The sequence below is a fragment of the Marmota flaviventris genome, chromosome 6, assembly GCF_047511675.1.
Source record: "Marmota flaviventris isolate mMarFla1 chromosome 6, mMarFla1.hap1, whole genome shotgun sequence".
NCBI lineage: Eukaryota > Metazoa > Chordata > Mammalia > Rodentia > Sciuridae > Marmota > Marmota flaviventris.
In genome coordinates this window covers 73,708,188-73,727,514 of record NC_092503.1, presented here as the reverse complement: position 1 = coordinate 73,727,514, position 19,327 = coordinate 73,708,188, and the positions used below count along the sequence as shown (strand labels likewise).

Here is a 19,327-nt window from a genome sequence, read left to right as displayed (position 1 = left end):
CTTGAACAAAATTCATCCTTCTTTAATTGCTTTAGGAAAAAAGCAGAGAGAAGTAAATCCATAAACAAACTGCCATACAAAAGCCTACAAATACATAACTCAACAAGAACAGGTTATCTTTAGATGTTTCTTAAAAAGAAAAAGAAAAAAAATACTGTATGGGAAACATAAACTTAGGAAAAAAGCCAGGAAATCAGTGAGGAAAGGTATTTTGAGAACTCAGTTGGGGAGAAGGGATGGGGAAGGTGAAATAAAAATGCAGAAGATGTTAAAAGTGAGTACCAGTGGCAATTTTTCAAGTTGCAAGAAATTTACAATGCTATTATTTGAGGGTTAAAAGCATGGTAGTAGATTCTATACTGCAGCCCTCCTAGTTTTCTTTTACCTGTTGGTTAGGTAATCTAAAGGAGGTTAACAATAATATGGTACTAAGTACCTCCCCAGAGAAGAAAACTGTGTCCTTCCTCAATTTAAAAGACATGAATGAAAAATAATTATACATTGCCACAGATTCTTTGCCATTTTCACCATTAAGAGATATAGCATACTTTCTTCCCTCTGAACCTGGAGGTGATCTTGTGACTTGCTTCAATCAGAAGACTCAGAGAGTGATGTTCTAGATGCTTTCACTTAAGAGTCCTGAACACCTTTGTAAAGAGGCCTGGCATATTGCTGGAGAGAATGTGGACAGAGAGAGAAGCCTGGACAGATAAGTTAAATCAATGCACTACCTTAGATTTCTAGCCTCACTAAAATCTCCAGATGACCAGTAGTTAGTTATATAAGTGAACTCAGACAAGTAGAAGAATCACTGCATACATCTAGTTCATATGGTTCATTTTAATAGTTCATCCACTAAAGTGGTTGTTGGCACTAATCAATATCTGGCAAACATTTTCTTAAACAGAAACTATTTTTAATAGGCTTTTGGGCCATGTGATCTCTGTCTCAACTACTAAATTCAAATAGTTCTACTCTGCTCACCTGCCTCTGTAATATGAAAGGAGCCATTGTAGATGAAATACAAAGGAATGTGCATGACTGTGTCTTGATTAAACTATTTACAAAAACAGGTGGCAGTGTATTTTGTGTGTGTGTGTGTGTGTGTGTGTGTGTGTGTGTGTATGGTGCTGAGGATTACAATGCAGGGTTGGAAATGGTGGTGGAATATGATGGACATTATTATCCAAAGTACATGTATGAAGACACAAATTGGTGTGAATATATTTTGTTTATAACCAGATACATGAAAAATTATGCTCCATATGTGTAATAAGAATTGTAGTGCATTCTGCTGTTATATATAAATAAAAAATTAATAAAAAACAAACAAACAAACAAACAGGTGGCAGGCTGAATTTTGTCCATGGACTAAAGTTTGCAAATCTCCTTTTAATGCTGTAGTGCTTTCTTATTCAAGAAGAGAGGACTGAAAGAACAGGCCACTTTCTTAGAGAGATGGATTTATTGTAGCTCTTCTCTGGTATGAGGATGGATATAGGAAGTCCCTTTCCTCTTCGTCATGCAACAAACATTTAAAATCAAATTTAAATATGATGGTGCTACACTGAGAGTGTAAGATTCATCTTACGCTGGGTTTGATCCTCAACACCACCATCTGCTCCACAGGAGCAGTAGTTCACTCAATTAGTCCCATCATAAACTGTTATGGTTTGGATGTAAGGTGTCCCTCAAAACCTCATGTGTGAGACAATGCAAGAAGGTTCAGAGGAAAAATGATTGGGGTATGAGAGTCTTAACCCAATCAGTAAATTTATCACCTGATGGGATTAACTGAGTGGTAACTAAAGGTGGATAGAGTATGGCTAGAGGAGGTAGGTACTTGGGGGCGTACCTCTGGAGTATATATTTGTATCTGGCAAGTGGAGTCTCTCTCTCTCTCTTCCTTATCATCATGTGAGCCACTTCCCTCTGCTATACTCTTTTGCCATGATGTTCTGCCTCACCATGAGCCCAAGGAATGGAGCTGGCTGTCTATGGACTGAGACCTCTGTAACCATAAGCTCCAAATAAACTTTTCCTCCTCTAAAATTGTTCTTGTCAGGTCTTCAATCATAGCAGCAAAAAAGCTGACTGAAACATAAACTGTCGAATCTGATTCTTATAGAACTTACCCTTTCTAAGAACAATAATGAGTGGCAGATAATACACATGTGGAATCTGAAAAAACCCACTCTCTCTGCTTATCCAGTTGGTGATCATAGCTAAGTTTAAAAGTTATTATTATAAATTACAATAAGGTAGTAAACATAAAATATTTCCCATATTGTTTCTTAAAAATTCTCCACAAGAATAAATACACAAGAAGACAAAAGGCCCTAGCAAGTTTCATCTTTTTAAGTGAAAAAGCAGTTCATCAAGACTTTTTATCATTTAGGAAAAAAAAAAAAAATACTATCTCATAGTTTTCTTGAGCTGTCAACCTGTCAGCTATACTACGAAGTTGTTAGTTCTTAGTGTTCCCTTTATATTTTTGGTTATTTCAGAACAGTACAAATATTTGAGAGTTGTACTGACAGTATATTAGAAAGTAAAATGAAGACTATTTAGAGGCATATTAAAACTTCTAGCTATTTTCTGTTAATCAAAAGAATATATTACAGAGGCTGGGGTTGTGGCTCAGTAGTAGAGCTCTCGCCTAGCACATGTGAGGCGCTGGGTTTGATCCTCAGCAACACACAAAAGGTACTGTGTCCAACTACAACTAAAAAAAAAGAATATACCACAAAAACTGCAAGGCTGTATTCTCTGGTAATCAGCTTACTTTAAAATTCTTAAAAAAATGGGGCTGGGGATGTGGCTCAAGCGGTAGCGTGCTCGCCTGGCATGCGTGCGGCCCAGGTTCGATCCTCAGCACCACATACAAACAAAGATGTTGTGTCCGCCAATAACTAAAAAATCAATATTAAAATACTCAAAAAAAAATTCTTTAAAAAAATGAATAAATAAATCTAGATATTTTTCAAACTGGAGGCCCCAAATCCATTTTTATTCATTTTATTAATGGTATAATGATTGATTCACCATGATCTTAAGAAGATAATATAATGTCACTATTTTGCAACTTTTCCACATGTAATTTACTGAGACTCCAAAAGAAGGGGGTGGAACACTTCCTGTCTAGTCAACTTGATTAATCTACCCAAAGATGGATGGTCACTCACCTGAATTCAACCACAACCTTCCTTGGGGGAAGACCAGAGAAAAGTTCACTTTTTAGTCCATATTTTGAGCCATCTTCAATTACTTGATGTAACACAGCCTGAAATATAAAAGGAGTGGGATTTAACAATAGAATAAAATTGCAATGTTCTTAATTACTTTGTTACTAAGAATTAAATGTTGCTAATTTGTTCATTCTAATTGAAGGAACTGAAAATTTTATAGCGCTGTCAGCAGCACCATTTTCAGCACAAACCTCCCTGTTGCTAATGCTAGTCACAGCAGTCTTTACAGGAATTAACTCTGATGGGGCTTTCTATGCTCACAAATCACATCTATTCATCCTTATAGTAGCCAATGATGTAGACAAAGATGAGGAAACTGAGGCTTAATGAGGTTAGGTAATACAGAAGTCCCACAGTAAATAATAACAAAATCAGAAGCAGCATCTAGTGTTTACTAAGTGCCAAGGGCTATGCTATGTATGGGTTAATTATTTAATTCTTATATATAATCATGTATCAATTTATTTAATTCTTATAATAGCTTCAGAGATAAGTACTACTTCTAGAAATGAGGAAAGAAAAATAAAGAGAGGTTAAGTAACTTTCCCAAGGTATTGCTATTAAGTCATGTAGCAAGAACTTTTCCCACTCCCCAGTGAATGTGTTAACTGCTGCACACATAATGTTGCAGTTCTTATGGTACTAAAGTTCACCAGCAATGGTAGGAAAACAATATAAGAACACATAGTTAAATGGCTATTGGCTACACAGTATAAAATAAGGAAATCCTGCAGAAACTTCTAAAACCTTCTAGGTTAATTTTTAGCTACTAACAGAACTGTTGTATAGTTCACGAACTTATACTTTGTTTTTTGCTAATGGTGATGATGTGTCTTTCAAAAAGTAGGATGTTGGGCTGGGGTTGTGGCTCAGTGGTAGAGCGCTTGCCTAGCATGTGTGAGGCGCTGGGTTCAATCCATAGCACCACATATAAATAAATAAAATAAAGGTATTGTGTCCAACTATGATAAATAAATAAATAAATAAATAAAGTAGGATGTAAGCTGAACACGGTGGCTCATGCCTATAATCCCAGTGACTTGGAGGATAAGGCAGGAGGATTGCAAATGCAAAGCCTGCCACACTCCACAATTTAGTGATACCATAAGTAACACTGTCTCAAAAGAGCTGAGGATGTGGCTCAGCTGTTAAGTGCCCCTGGGATCAATCCCTGGTACCCCAAACCATCACCACAACAAAACCTCCCAAAATTAGGTTGTGAAATTACTGTTGCTAAGCTTTTATTCACTCTTAAATTGGTTTTGATCCATCAACTGCATTTTGAGTCCTAAAAACGTAGTTCATGATATGAAAAATTTTATTATTAAAGAACTGGTTAAGATGGTTATAAGACAGAATAGGCAGAGATGGGAGCAGCAGGAAGTAAAACAACACATACAACAAACATTTAAGGTGCTGTGGATTGTAGCTTAGTGGTAGAGCACTTGCCTAGCATGTGTGGAGTGAAGTCCTGGGTCTGATTCCCAGCACTGCAAAACAAACCACCAAGACCAAAAATCCCACAAAAAGACACATCCCCAGAGTGCTAGTTGGTTCAAGACTAGGAGTTTTTATATTTATATTATCTCTGTAATCTCATAATCTTGAAGATGGGCAACATTTTCCATTAAATGCAAAACTAAGGTTCAGAAATAGTATTTATTTGTACAATGTCACAGAGAAAATAATACTCTATACAATCAGTAGGAAATAGAGAAAGGATTAATATACAGATGTTAAATTGAACAGTGCCTATCATATACTAGGGGCCCAATAAACATTAATACTTTAAGAATATGTGGATAAGAAGACTGCAAGTGGAGAGGTGAACATTAATGAGAAGGAGTCCATATTTAGATTATTGTAAGTTTATTCTGAATTTTATCTCTGAATTTTCTTATGTTACTGTATTAACTGCCCTTTTGCAGGCTTAATATTTATTGTCTTATTAAAAGAAAAAGCTGTCTTATGATTTCTTCTGTATATATCTTATGTTTCTAACAAGACTATAAAATACCAGAGAGTAGAAACTAGCATCCCTTTCTTGGATTCAATACAAAACTGATGTATTCATTCAACAAATATCGGTCTAGCATCTACTATGTGCTAGACACTGCTAAAAAACTATGGAGATCCAACAGTAAAAAAAACAGATGCTATTAACCCTAAAGGGATAAGAGTTTAAAGGGCAAGTGGTATTAAACAAATAAAAGGAATTTAAATACCAACTATGGTAGGTTCTATAAAGAAGAAATATAGAGTGCTATAGGAGAATATAAAAAGATCAGAAATCTACTGCCAAGAAAATCTCAAGATCCAACAGGCTGTTAAACTCAGGTGGCACTCCATTCAAAGGGATCAGTATATGCAAAGGTTGTGTGTACAATGAGTTTCAGAGCAGGAGGAAGATCAGTGCAATTAAAGAAGAGAATGAATGTACAATGGCTGGATAATAACTCATTCTTACCTTTGTTAGTAGTTCCCTGTTTATTTTGAAATTCACAGTTCCTGGACCAGTGCTGATTTCACTCACTACTGTATCACATTTCAGCTAGAAAATAAGCATATTATGAAATAGGCCCAATGAGACATACAGTTCTAATACTACAACTGGCTGACAAAGTCAAGCTGAGTTACCTCTTACAGTCATTACAGGTGGACCTGGGCCTTAGCCAATCTTCAGTTTCTCCACTTTACTTAGGTAAATACATTTTCTTTTTTTCCTTATTAGAAATGCTATTTTGTATTCAGAGTATCTCCTTTCCCCTTTGTCTTTCCTTCACCTCAAATTCTCCATTTGTCATGCAATAAGCACTTACCCTTACTCAAGAGCCACAGAATATGACATTGGGTCAGATCCTAACTAAAGCTTTTGAACCAACACAAAGCATGTAAATAATTTAGTCTGTCTTCTCTGCTCATGCCCAGCCTTCTTAACCACCTAGATGTTCAAACCCCTTGATAAACCTATAGAACTAAAGATGTGCTAGTGTTTACTGAAGAACTTCTAGTCTATATTTTTGAGAACAAGAAATAGGAAGAAAGGGATTAAATATCCTAATTAGATTAATTCTACTCCTGGTGTACTTCCTAGTAAAAATCTTAGGTGATTTTTATTATCAAATAAATATCTACTCAGTTATCAAAGTTCCTTTATCATACTCATTCCTCACAAATCTTTTTCCTTGACAGTGACTTTCATTGTTCCAATTCTTCAGAGATCCCAGATACCTCTTGTGTCACAAATAATAACCCCATTAACAATAACAACAAAACTTATCTAATATCTATTTTTGCTGAGGGTATTACACTAACAATTTAGATTTGGTCATTCTCTACAATCTTTTAAAATAAATAAAACCCACCAGGGAACTTAGAAATACTTAAGTTTTATGAAATCATCTAACCACTTCTTCCCTGTAATCATGATTTCATTTACATTTAATCACTTCTTCTCATATTTTAATGTTCTTCTCAGAAACTCATTTTAAAAACTGCAACCCACAGCTCTAATTTATCAAGCTTGTTCTCCAAAATTCAAAAGTCCACCCAGCTTCAATCTGTAAATTTAATTAACACTTCAGTCCTACTCTGAAGTACTTAATCAAAAAATTGAACATTGTCAGCTCAAGAGGAATGCTTTATAAATAACTTGAAAAATCATTGTAACCTTATAGTAGTACAGGGCTAAAATGAATTTAAATTATATTTTCCAAGATAAAAAAGAAACACTATTAAATTCATTATTACAGATGAGAAACCCTGCAGAGCACTCTTTTTTCCTTTAAAATGCTATATTTATTATAATGTTAAATAGAGATAATAGTGCTAAAATACCTTCTCTGCCAGTTTCTTGGCTTGAACTTGAATATCTGGTCTTACGGGGTCATTGCTATTTTCCAGTAAAGAATCCACAGATAGCTGAAAGTCAGCTATTTCTCTAAAGACAGAAATTGAAATGAGAAAGAGCTGTGGTTATCTTAGAAGCATTACAAATTTAACAAAGGTTAATCATTGTGTATTTGTCATATGAACATGACTTTATCGAAAAAGGCATTATGTTTTCAAAATTAAAAGCAAGGAAATTAGAAATCACCTTGTATTTATTTAAAAACTTTTTTTAACATTTATAACATTTTATAAAATTTTTCCTTTTCTGTTATGTAACTGTAACTTTATGATATCTCTGTGAAATAGACAGAGGTGTCTGGCAAATTAAATGTCTCCTGTCAAATTCTAATGCAACTAAGCAGATGCAGACAAAAGTTCAGGTCTTTTGACCTCTTCCTACAATGCTTCCTACACTACTCCAAATGCTTGCTTCTAATTCTTGCTCCTCCACTGACTTCCAAATGACAAAAAAAAAAAAAAAAAAAAAAAAAAAAAAAAAAATATATATATATATATATATATATATATATATATATATATATATATATAAAACTTGAGTTTCAACACGAGGGAAAAAAATTCATTCTGAATACTCAGTAGTTCATAAAACAGACACTGCCATTTATCCTTTTCATTCGGTTGATGATGAAACAATGCAAAAACAAATACAACACCAGCAATGAGTGAAAATCATCATTTGCTTGATGAGAGCAGTTCTAAGAAAAGAAAGTAGGGAATGGAATCAAAGAAGTACAGTTCAGTGAACTGAACAGTATTTGTAACATTTTATTACTAAAAATCAAGAGCCATCCTTCTCCTCTCAAAAAATAAATAAATAAAAATGAAAAAATATGGAAAAAAACTTAATTCAGAGGGTGACCACGTGAGTGTTTTATTCTTCTCTACAAATTTTTCTGTAGATTTAAAATGTACAAAGTTCAAGATCTACAAAATAGTTTTTAAATCAACATACATCTGTGTAATTACACTAACATCTTTTGATGTTTAATAAGAGAATACAGAATAGGACTTCATGAGTATAGTACGTGGTTTGTCCATTCTCTGTCTAGCACATGTCACTCACATGAGAAGGGCATACTTTAGAGGGGCACAAGTGACTTCCTTATCACTTATGATTATCAGGGAAATATCTAAAAATTCCTGTGTGACTTCTGGTTAACATCAGATTTTAAAAGTCTACGATAATCATTAAGAATTTTCCTGGGCCTTGCGAGATATAGTTGCGCATGCTTGAAATGCTACTGACTTGGGAGGCTAAGGCAGAAGGATCTCAAGTCTGAGACTAGCCTCAGCAAATCAGCAAGACCCTGTCTCAAAAAAGTTAAAAGGCTGGGGATGTGGCTCAGGTTAAGCGCCCCTGGGTTCAATCCCCGATACCAAGAAAAAATTAAAAAGAATTTTCCCGGGGGGCCTTAATCCATTATTCAGAGTGGCTAACACAAACCAACCCAACTCATTTACTGATATCGGAGCTGTTACCACAGACCCAAGTTCATCTACCAATCAGTGCCTGTGTGATGTTGGAAAAGTTGCTTAATCTCTCAGTACTCAGTAAAATGGTGATGACAATGGGATCTACTTCACAGTGTTGTTTAGAAATCAAGTCTTGGTTATGAATTATATTAATCCTAGTTCTGATGTTAAATGAAAATGTTAAATGGTATCAGCACTGACCTCTGGGAAAGTCTTTTTCTACTTTATAGTACATGATAATTCAATTTTCTAAAAATTAATCGTAAAATTCTTTTAAGGTTTGAATGTATTTATTCTTACCAAAGAACTCTTGATAGTTCAGTCAAGTATTTATGCCAATCATGGGGAACTAAACTAGTTAATAACATGGGAATAACATAAAAAGCAGAATAACAAATTCAAAGATATATATATATATATATATATATAAATTATAGAAAATGATGTAAATAAAAAGTAGTAAGAGCCCTGATGATAATATTAACTGAAATACAGATTTGAATACATCAAAGATTAAATTATTGTTTGTTGATACATACCTTGGATGTTTTAGAGAAGATTTAATATGACTCAGACTCTCAAACATCCAGAAAACACAAAGAAATCATACGATTTTTAAAAAAATAGTGTAAAATTATAAAGAGTAACAAGCATTTGTAATTTTATTCTAGAAAGGTATAACATACTAATAATTTAATTTAAAAATTGTATAATCTCCATGGAATCATAAATATTTCTAATTAGTTCAGTGGCAGAAGGACAAAAAAATTGATCCTTTTAGTTTGTTAACAATGATTAATTGCTGGGAGCCATTAGCAAAGTAGGTATGACAACTTCCTTGCCAGAGTACCCCATGTTGCAGTGACACTGAATGTAGGTGACCTTGCTCAAGGACCAAGGCGGATTAGGGCGTTCCCGGTTTAGGTTCCAGGTTTAAGGTTTAAGATTATTCCTGCTGGGAATAGGGCGTATCTTGCTGCCTGAGTTCCCCTTGAGTTCTCACGGGATTCAGACAGTATATTTTGGAGATAGAAGCCCAGTGGAGGTGGATTTGGGCAGAGAACGGGGATTTGGGCAGAGAACGTGGATTTCCCCAGAACGTGATTGTAGACGGCTGGTGTGAGTTCGGGAATAAAGAGTTGCTGTTTGAATCTACAAGCTGTGTGGTGGCTCGTGATTGTGTGCCCAGCCAGACTGCGACAATTAATACCAATTTATTAAACTAAGAATATTTAAAACATAAATTCTGAAATTATGTGAAGGGTTACCTACCACTACCAAAGGTGCAAAAGAGAAGGAAGTGAGGGAGATCAACCAGATTTCCATCTACTTCCCAGTTGCCCCTTTGGGGAACTTTTAATCATACACCCAAAAGGAACTTTTGGTTTTGCTTTGTCTATTTGAAGAGATAATTCTTGCATGTGAATTATGTATAAAAATTTTAAAACTGAAAACAACGTAAATGTCTATCAACAGTAGAATAACAGAATATTACAAAAAAAAAGTGATGTCAAGGAAAAGGGTTAAAAAATCTTAGTTTTGTAGCTTTTTTTTTTTTTTAATCTGAAAAATATATTCAAAGACAAAGAAATGAAAAATACACTAACTTCCTAAAATCAGTCACCTACTATAGTAAGATTATTGGGACTTTATTTTTCTTATTCTTCTGTATTTTCCTGAAAGAGATTGTTTTGCACTCTATAGTTTTATGAAATTAATCCCTCTTACTTTCATTTTTTTGGGGGGTGGGGATACTGGGGATTGAATTCAGGACACTCCCACTGAGCCACATCCCCAGCTCTATTTTGTATTTTTTTTTTTAGAAACAGGGTCTCACTGAGTTGCTTAGCTCTTCACTGTTGTTGACGCTGGCTTTGAACTCATGATCCTCCTGCCTCAGCCTCCTGAGTCCCTGGAATTACAGGTGAGTGTCACTGCTCCGGCTCTTACTTTCATTTTTTTAAAATTAAAACCAGTAAGTTTAAAAAGCAGGGGCTGGGGATGTGGCTCAAGTGGTAGCGCGCTCGCCTGGCATGCGTGCGGCCCGGGTTCGATCCTTAGCACCACATACAAACAAAGATGTTGTGTCCGCCAAATACTAAAAAAAAAAAATAAATATTAAAATTCTCTCTCTCTCTCTACCTCTCTCTCACTCTCTCTTTAAAAAAAAAAAAAGCAATAGCTACTTTTCCACTAACTTCTGAAGGTTGTTGTGTTGGTTAATGTGAAAGCCACAGGCTTTGAGTACTACTGACTTATGACAATGCTCTCAATTCTAATAAAATCAATGTTATATAGGAAGTTCACCATAGCTGAAAATACATGGAGAACTAGCAGACCTGAGCAAATTGGTTCATTTTATATTACCTATTCTATGCCAGCAAAAAATAATATTTCTTAATTCTCCTAGCACTTAATAGCATTCTAATATAAAGTCAGAAATATGGAACAGTGAGACTTGGTTTTTAACTGTAAGGGATACTCTGGATTTATTATAGCAAAACAGTAAAGGTTTCCTCAATATGGAGAATTTTAGACTTGTGGCTCGGAAAATTTTTGAAGTGGTTCTCAATATTTATTATTTATAAACCAAAATCTTAGTACCTTGCATTATTAAAGCAAAGGCAAGCAAAGGCAATCCTATTCAAAAGATGGGTCAAAATAGTTTAGTTTATTAGGTCTTTGAAGACATTAAAATTGAGAGATTACCCTTATTATGCAGAATGCAAATTACAGATTTTACGAAATAAGTAACTGATGTGGAAAACTACATAAATTTACATATAATTATGAGAGCCCCTTGGTCCCTTGTTGCCTCTGTTCTTGGAATTCACATAAAGGAAGATGCAGTAGGCCATTTTATAGGTGTTCTCTTTTACTACAAGGTCAAATGTAGCCTCTCTCTTCCCTTTTCATTTATTTCTTTGTTCTATCCTGAGAACAGGAATATCCATCTTATGCTAATAGTCTTGACAAAATTAAGGGAATGAAATACAAGGACATATTGCTACCAGTAATTACATGGTTACCTCTTTCCAAACCTTGGGGCTCAATGCCTACTATGTGGTAAATATGTCATTATTAACTGACAATACAGTGGTCCCTTGGTGCCTGAGGTTCCAGACACCCCATAGATAAAACAATCTGTAGATGTTCAAATCCCTTATATGCAATGGTACAATATATGCATATAACCTACACACATCCTATATATACTTTAAATTACTTCTAGGTTGCTTATAATACCTGATACAATGCAAATTCTATGTAATTAGTTGTTATACTGTAAGATTTAGGGCATAATGACCCAAAAAAAAAAAAAAAAAAAAAAGGTACAGATGCAGTTTCTCTTCTTTGAATACTTTTGTCTCATGGATTATGGGACCTGAAGGGGACCCTGTGGATTGTAGAAAACTGAGGATATTTCATCTAAGTATGAAAGTTTTCTACCCAAAGCAAAAACAAATATCAGGATGACCAAACACAATTCTCTGAATTGAAAAAAGCTACTATAGGTTGTATGCTATCAAAATCAATAGTTCTCTGTCACTAGGAATCTTCAAAAGGAAACTCAAATAACAAAATCAATACAACCAACCTATTAGACTAAATATGGTACAACAGTATTTAAACATCAGATGGTTGAAAAAACCAAGGGTTCAAAACATTTAGTTCTTAAATAATTAAATTTGAACCTCATTCCCAAAGACTTTGACACAACTATCACTACAAGCATAAGCAAGCATAAAAATAATTAATATAAGAATATTACCTGTCACATCAGAGTGTCCAATACAGATTTTAATTTTATTGTTGATTACACTAATAAGTTGAATATAATGAATCACATCTTATAATTCACTTCAAAGACTATTCCATAAATTGAAGAGTAACAATTTTTTATTCAACAAATTTGAGAACATTATAGATTACTATAAATGTATTAATTATACTTAACTCTTTTCTGGAAATTGGAACTGCAGATATTGATTTGATCAAGTTTTCTGGTGGAAGATCCAGCACTCTGGAAAGCTAAGTCAAAAAGAACAAAATAGGGTAAGACTGTAGATAATATTTGTTCCATATTCATAATACTACTTAAAAATAAAAAGAATAAACAACTGACACACCAACATAAATGGACATTATGCTAAGTAAAAGAAGCCAGATTCCAAAGATTATATAGTTTATAATTCTATTTACTTGACATACTAGAAAACTCAAACTATAAGGTTGTAGAATAGATTTGTGTTTGCCAGGAGTTGAGGGTGAAGGGATGGTTTGACCATAAAGTAGTAAACAAATTAATTTCAGGATGAATTTTGTCTTTATAAATTTAAAAATAAATTTAAAACAAAGTTTATGAAAAAGTATAGATGAACCACTGAGGACCAAAAGTACTTCTTATTCTCATTTAAAAGATTATTTATTGCCAGACACTGTTCTAGGTGTTGGGGATATAGCAGTGAACTTTCATGCTATTATAGCCTTCACTTCATGAATGATGAAACCGAAGTACACAGCATTAATGTAACTTACCTAATTGAAAAAGCTAGGATGTTAACATAGGTCATCTAAAACCAGAACTTACATTCAACTCCAACTCAACCCCTATGCCATATACATTCATAATGTATATTGTGGAGTGCAGTGACTTGAGATTGGGGATCCCTGATTGCTTCGTGGCTGTGGTGAGTCTATTGCCTGGAAATGTTTCTATGCAAGGTTTCAGGATGCCCAGTTGCTATGGTGATGCTCGGCCCAAAGAGGCTCTGTTCAAGAGTCTTATCAGTCTCAACCTTGATCACAGGCACATAACTCCCAGGGAAAGAGGAATTCTGAGCATGACAAGACAACTCCTATGTTTCACCAGCAATGCTACTTCTGAGCCTGCCCACTTAACAGTAACTTTAGACAATGGGCTTCCTGAGTCCTGCAGGAAGCTCCACCAAATACTGCAACAGTGAAATAGTTACAAGAATGTTTTTAGTCCTGTAACTTTCTAGCCTACAAAGAATCATGCCTGTATAATCCTTTACTTCTTGATTATGAGATCCTATATAAATAAACTTGCTGGGCCAACTCTTCAGTCACTGCTTTTCCATCAGAGAGCAGTGCTACATCTGATTCCAGCCTTTTATCTTAATATCTCTGTGTATGTGTTTTTCTTAATCCCCTATCACCCCTCACCAGTTTCTCAGGTTCAACTGTGTAGGTCCCAGCAGTATATATACATTTTCAGTAAAAAATGCATAAAAACAAAATAGTAGAATAGAAGCACAGCCATAATGAATTTATAATGAATTTATAACTGTCATCATCTTTCTTCTCCATCTCCTCTTGTCTCTGCAACAGTCCAATAATGGGTTATAGAGTTGGGAGAAGGAAAAGAGTGATGAGGAAAATAGGAAAAGAATGTGAAGTTCTTAAAAAGAAACCTTCAGAGGGGCCTGTAACTATTCAGAAGAATAAAATTAAACCATTGTCTCCTGATAAGTAATAATATTTAACAGGAACAACTTGTTGAATTTCACAAATATATTTTAAAATGATCAAAACCTTCATTCCTGGAGCTATCATTTATCTTTATGATGATCTGTATATTTCTGCTTTGATCTACTATGTACTGACTTTTAAACTTAAATCTCCAGGTGAAGTTTTTATTTTTATTTTTTAATTTCTAGTCTTTTGGACGTTCATTACTTTATTGCCTCAAAGAGTTAATTCCATATGATATATTCCCAAAAGTGGATAAATATTTCTAAAGCAAATATTGCTTATTTGTAGAATAAAGGCTGTAAGTTTATGTTAATACTATAAAAATGTTCCTGCCATAAAGATGTATCCGTAACAAAGGTTCTAATAAAATCTTTTAGAAAAAAACAAAAGATGCAAATCCAATTCCACATTCATTAGCTATGAGGTTGTGGGACAGTCATTTTATAAAAATGTGCTTTACTTTTCATAACTGAAATATGGGAATAATAAGTTTATTAAATAATAAACTAGGGCTCTTATGAATATTAAGAAAAATACTTAGGAAATAAGCACACAATTTTTTTCTTCTTAAAAGATTTTAGTTTAGCTATCAGAGGGAAAATGTGAATCAGAGAAACCCACAATATCATAGCAGCTCCATAAGAATGAATTAAAATAGCAGTTTTGCAGTAGCAAACTATGGCAGAAAGATTGTGGGAAAACACTGGTAGGCAACTCAGTGACCTAGCAATTAGGTTAAAACCAAAAATATTAGCTTCTACAATAGAAAGACAATAAAAGCAACAGATGGTGGCAGTGTCAGGTGTGATATGGCTCAGTGGGGGAAGGTAAGCACCTGTCAGAGCCAAAAGACATTTTCCCACTAGGTTTAAAGAAAAAACATGCTGCTATTCAACAAGTTTGCAATCTGAGTAGAAAACATCAGAAATGGCAAGCTAATCTGGCACAGGGAGGATGCTCCACAGCTCCCCAGAAGGAACAGTTGAAGTAGGGAATAAGTGACAGCTTAAAAAAGACTATTCTGGACTTCCTAAGTGATAGACCAGGAATCCTGGAAGTTTACCTCCTATTTTTTCTTTCTTAAAAGAAAAAATAAATTTTTAAAATTTTTTTTGGTTGTAGATGAACACAATAACTTTATTATATTTATTTATTTCTATGTGATGCTGAAGATTGAACCCAGTGCCTCACGCATGGAAGGCAAGCGCTCTATCACTGAGTTACAACCCTAGTCCCTTAACTTTGTATTTTCATGTTTCACAATTTCTTTTCTCGTCTTGTTCTTGGTATAGGCTTTTTGAATACCCAACACCAGTTACTTAAACTCTACTTTTCACCGGATCAGTAGGTGCCCACACCATGGGGCAGTCTGAGCATATAAGTGAGACTGTACCACAGACTAGGGAGAAATTCAGGGTGGCCACTCAGTCAGTCTGCAGAGCAGATAAGAATGAAGGGTGATTCTCAGATGGGAGAGTCTAAAATCAAAATCACAGAAAGAAAAGCCTCTATTTAAAAAGAAACCTCAGGGCTGGGTTATGGCTCAGTGGTAGAAAACTTGCTTAGAATGTGTGAGGCACTGGAATTAATTCTCAGCACCACATATAAATAATAAATAAAATAAAGGTTCACTGATGACTTAGAAAGACATTAAAAAAAAAAAAAAAAAAAAGAAGAAGAAGAAATCATGAAATTCATCTGGAAAAATAAAAGACCCAGAATAGCAAAAGCAATTCTAAGCAGGAAGAGTGAAACAGGCGGTATAGCAATACCAGACTTCAAACTATACTACAGAGCAATAGTAACAAAAACAGCATGGTACTGGTACCAAAACAGACAGGTGGAACAATGGTACAGAATAGAGGACACAGAGACCAATCCACAAAATTACAACTATCTTATATTTGACAAAGGTGCTAAAAGCATGCAATGGAGAAAGGACAGCATCTTCAACAAATGGTGCTGGGAAAACTGGAAATTCATACGCAACAAAATGAATCTGAATCCCTTTCTCTCGCCATGCACAAAAGTTAACTCAAAATGGATCAAGGAGCTTGATATCAAAACAGAGACTCTGCGTCTGATAGAATAAAGGAAAAGAGTGATGAAGAAAAAGTTGGCTCTAATCTACATATTGTGGGGTCGGGCTCCAAATTCCTTAATAGATGACCCATAGCACAAGAGTTAAAAACAAGAATCAACAAATGGGATTTACTCAAACTAAAAAGTTTTTTCTCAGCAAGAGAAACAATAAGAGAGGTAAATAGGGAGCCTACATCCTGGGAACAAATTTTTACTCCTCACACTTCAGATAGAGCCCTAATATCCAGAGTATACAAAGAACTCAAAAAATTAAACAATAAGGAAACAAATAACCCAATCAACAAATGGGCCAAGGACCTGAACAGACACTTCTCAGAGGAGGACATACAATCAATTAACAAGTACACGGAAAAAATGCTCACCATCTCTAGCAGTCAGAGAAATGCAAATCAAAACCACCCTAAATGCTTACAATGGTAAATTTTATGTTATATATATTTGCCCACATTTTTAAAAAATTCAAAGAAAGACTTCTAAAATTAAGTAGTGGCTCACGTAATTGTCTCTCGCCCAATATCAAATTAAAAATAAAAGGAACAAAGGAAATTAGGTAGAAAGTGAATAAGTAGGTAGCTTGGTTCTCTAGCAGCAAATACACAAAATATAAACAGCCCAAATTCATAAAACTTCAAAAGGGCTAGCAAGCCAAGGGAAGATTCTGCAATTTTGATACAGAATGGGGCAATACTATTTGATGAGCTACCTATCTTGGGCCTCATGTATCAGAAGTCAGAGAAATGAAATAATAATTTTCATTAATAACTCAAATCTGGAGAGAAACAAATCAAATGAATTCCATTCGTCTTATGACTGGGAGATGCTGCCAAGCTACAGAAGAGAATGAATAAAACAGGGAAGGGAATTCTGGCACTTTCCAGAAAAAAGATTCTAGGGTAACATACAGAGGCCTTCCCAATTATGGGAGCAAACTTTGAGATGATGCTGTGTACGCAGTAAGAATCAGAGGATTTTTTTTTTTTTTTTTTTTTAGGAGCACTGAAAAACATCAGGGCTAGTTAGTAAAAACTAAATATGCCCAGTCAGAATTCAGGAATGCTATGTAGGTCACTATGACCTACTGAAGAGAGAGACAAAAGAAGAGTAGAGTAGAAAATTATAGTTTATATTTTTGCAACCACAAAAGTGAGGAGAGCAAAGAACAAATGTATAAGGAATGAAGAAGTCACTCATGCAATAGGCAAACAAATACAAAGTTGGGCAGAGCTGTCAAGCATGACCAACAGAAAAAGATCAAGCATTACAAACAGGCAAACAAACTAAGGGAGAGAAAGGGAGGAGGAGGGAGGGCAAACTGAAAGACAAAATGCAAAGAATGCATCATACAAGAGATCAAATAACTCTGTCCAGAAGAAAAATATAATCCAACAAAAGACATTCTTTACAAATGCTCCAGGATTTGGAACTTACTCAGATTATGAATAGGGTAAAAGAGAATTAAAAGACAAAATGAAAAAAGATTAAATGGGAAGATAAAATTTAAATTATCAAACCTTCACCATAAAACTAATAACCATAATCACAAAGAGACTATTTATAATTAAAAACAAAAAATATTACACAGAAGAACTAACATAATCAGAGAATTCAGGTTTTAATGAGTAGCCATTAAAGGGGTCAGAAAAATAAAATTTGGGACAACACAATTCAAAATTAAGAAAATTGTTGTTCTAAACCACAGAAAAGAACAAAGACTGGCAGGCAAGCCAACAGAAAGGCAGGCAGATTGATTCTGTAGCAGCAAACCTAAAGACAGAGAGACAAAGGCCAAAGTCACAAGTTTTGAAAGTGATAGTCAAGGGAAGAAAAAACAACAAAAAAATATTCTGAGGGGCCACACATGGTGGAAGCATATGCCTGTAATTCTAGCCACTTGGGAGGCTGAGGCAGGAGGATGGCAAGTCCGAGGCTAGCCTTGGCAACTTAGCAAGACTGTCTCAAAATAATAAAAATAAATTTATGTGGCTCTCAGTGGGTAAGCCCCCTGGGTTTAATCTCTAATTTAAAAAAAAAAAAAAAAAAAAGATTCTGAAGTCAAATACAGCAACCTCATTTGGTGGGACTTCCTACTTGATCTCAGAAGTCACAGAGATGAAATTAGAAAAACCCAAGAAAAACAAAACATATTCACAGATTATATATATATATCTTGCTTCCTGAAGAAAGAAGGGATAGACTGAGAAGAGGGAAGAGAAAAAGACAGTGTAAGATTGTGCCATCAAGGTCACTGCTATAGACAATTGGGGCTAAATTTTTATACACAACACCTTTTGAATTGCTATCCAAAATAACTGTGCTATACTGGAGATAAGCCTATGCTAGGCCCAGCAAACTTCAGGCAGAATGAAGTACTGTTAGCAATAAGTGAATGTGTAAGCACACATGGAACCTCTTTACACAAATGGCAGCTGCAATCAGAGGTATGACCACGGTGATGAGCAATGAGGCAAAATATTCAATAAAAAGGAAAACTTCCCTGAAATAAAGAACCAAATCTAAATCTTGGTACATTACTGAAATTACATACCATTTAGTAGTAAAATTAAAGTAGATTTGGTTGCATTATTACAGATGAATCTTTTAAATTGATCCAAACAACCCAAAAACTTCAAGCTTCAGAAAGATTAGTTTGATATCATTTATATAATAGTAGTAACTTGCAAAATAATACTACTTAGGGAAATATTCATAGGTAATGAGTGTTACTCACAAGCCTATAAACACAAAATTCAGGACAGACCTTACCTCTAATGTGAGGAAAGTGTTTGCAACTAGGGATGGGTATCAGATAACTTAAATAGTATTTTTAATATTTTATTTTTCAAGTTGGATGGTGAGCAGATAGAAATTAATTATATTTTTCTCCATGGTTAAATATTTTATTAAAAAACAAATTATAGATCAAAATAAGTTATCACGAAGAAAAGATAATAGAGAAAACTCAATACTGAAATGTATGCTGGTTAAGTTACTAAACTTAAAAAATAAAGCACCCTATCAAGAAAACTCCATGGTAAATAAAATAAATATATTCTGTAGTCATGTTACCTAATCACAAAGATCCTGATTGGTTA

The 19,327-nt window shown here is 34.5% G+C and overlaps 1 protein-coding gene across 2 annotated transcripts in view; it reads right to left on the bottom strand.

The window, feature by feature from the left end:
* Rars2 (arginyl-tRNA synthetase 2, mitochondrial) overlaps positions 1-19,327 on the bottom strand; it is a 60,725-nt gene that overhangs the window by 31,534 nt on the left and 9,864 nt on the right. For both annotated transcript variants that reach the window (XM_027928196.2, XM_027928197.2), the window contains exons 2-5: positions 12,592-12,665; positions 7,086-7,188; positions 5,716-5,799; positions 3,186-3,283 (exon numbers count right to left, since the gene is read on the bottom strand). In XM_027928196.2, the coding sequence (XP_027783997.1) occupies positions 3,186-3,283; positions 5,716-5,799; positions 7,086-7,188; positions 12,592-12,665 (359 nt within the window). The remainder of the gene's footprint in view (positions 1-3,185; positions 3,284-5,715; positions 5,800-7,085; positions 7,189-12,591; positions 12,666-19,327) is intronic.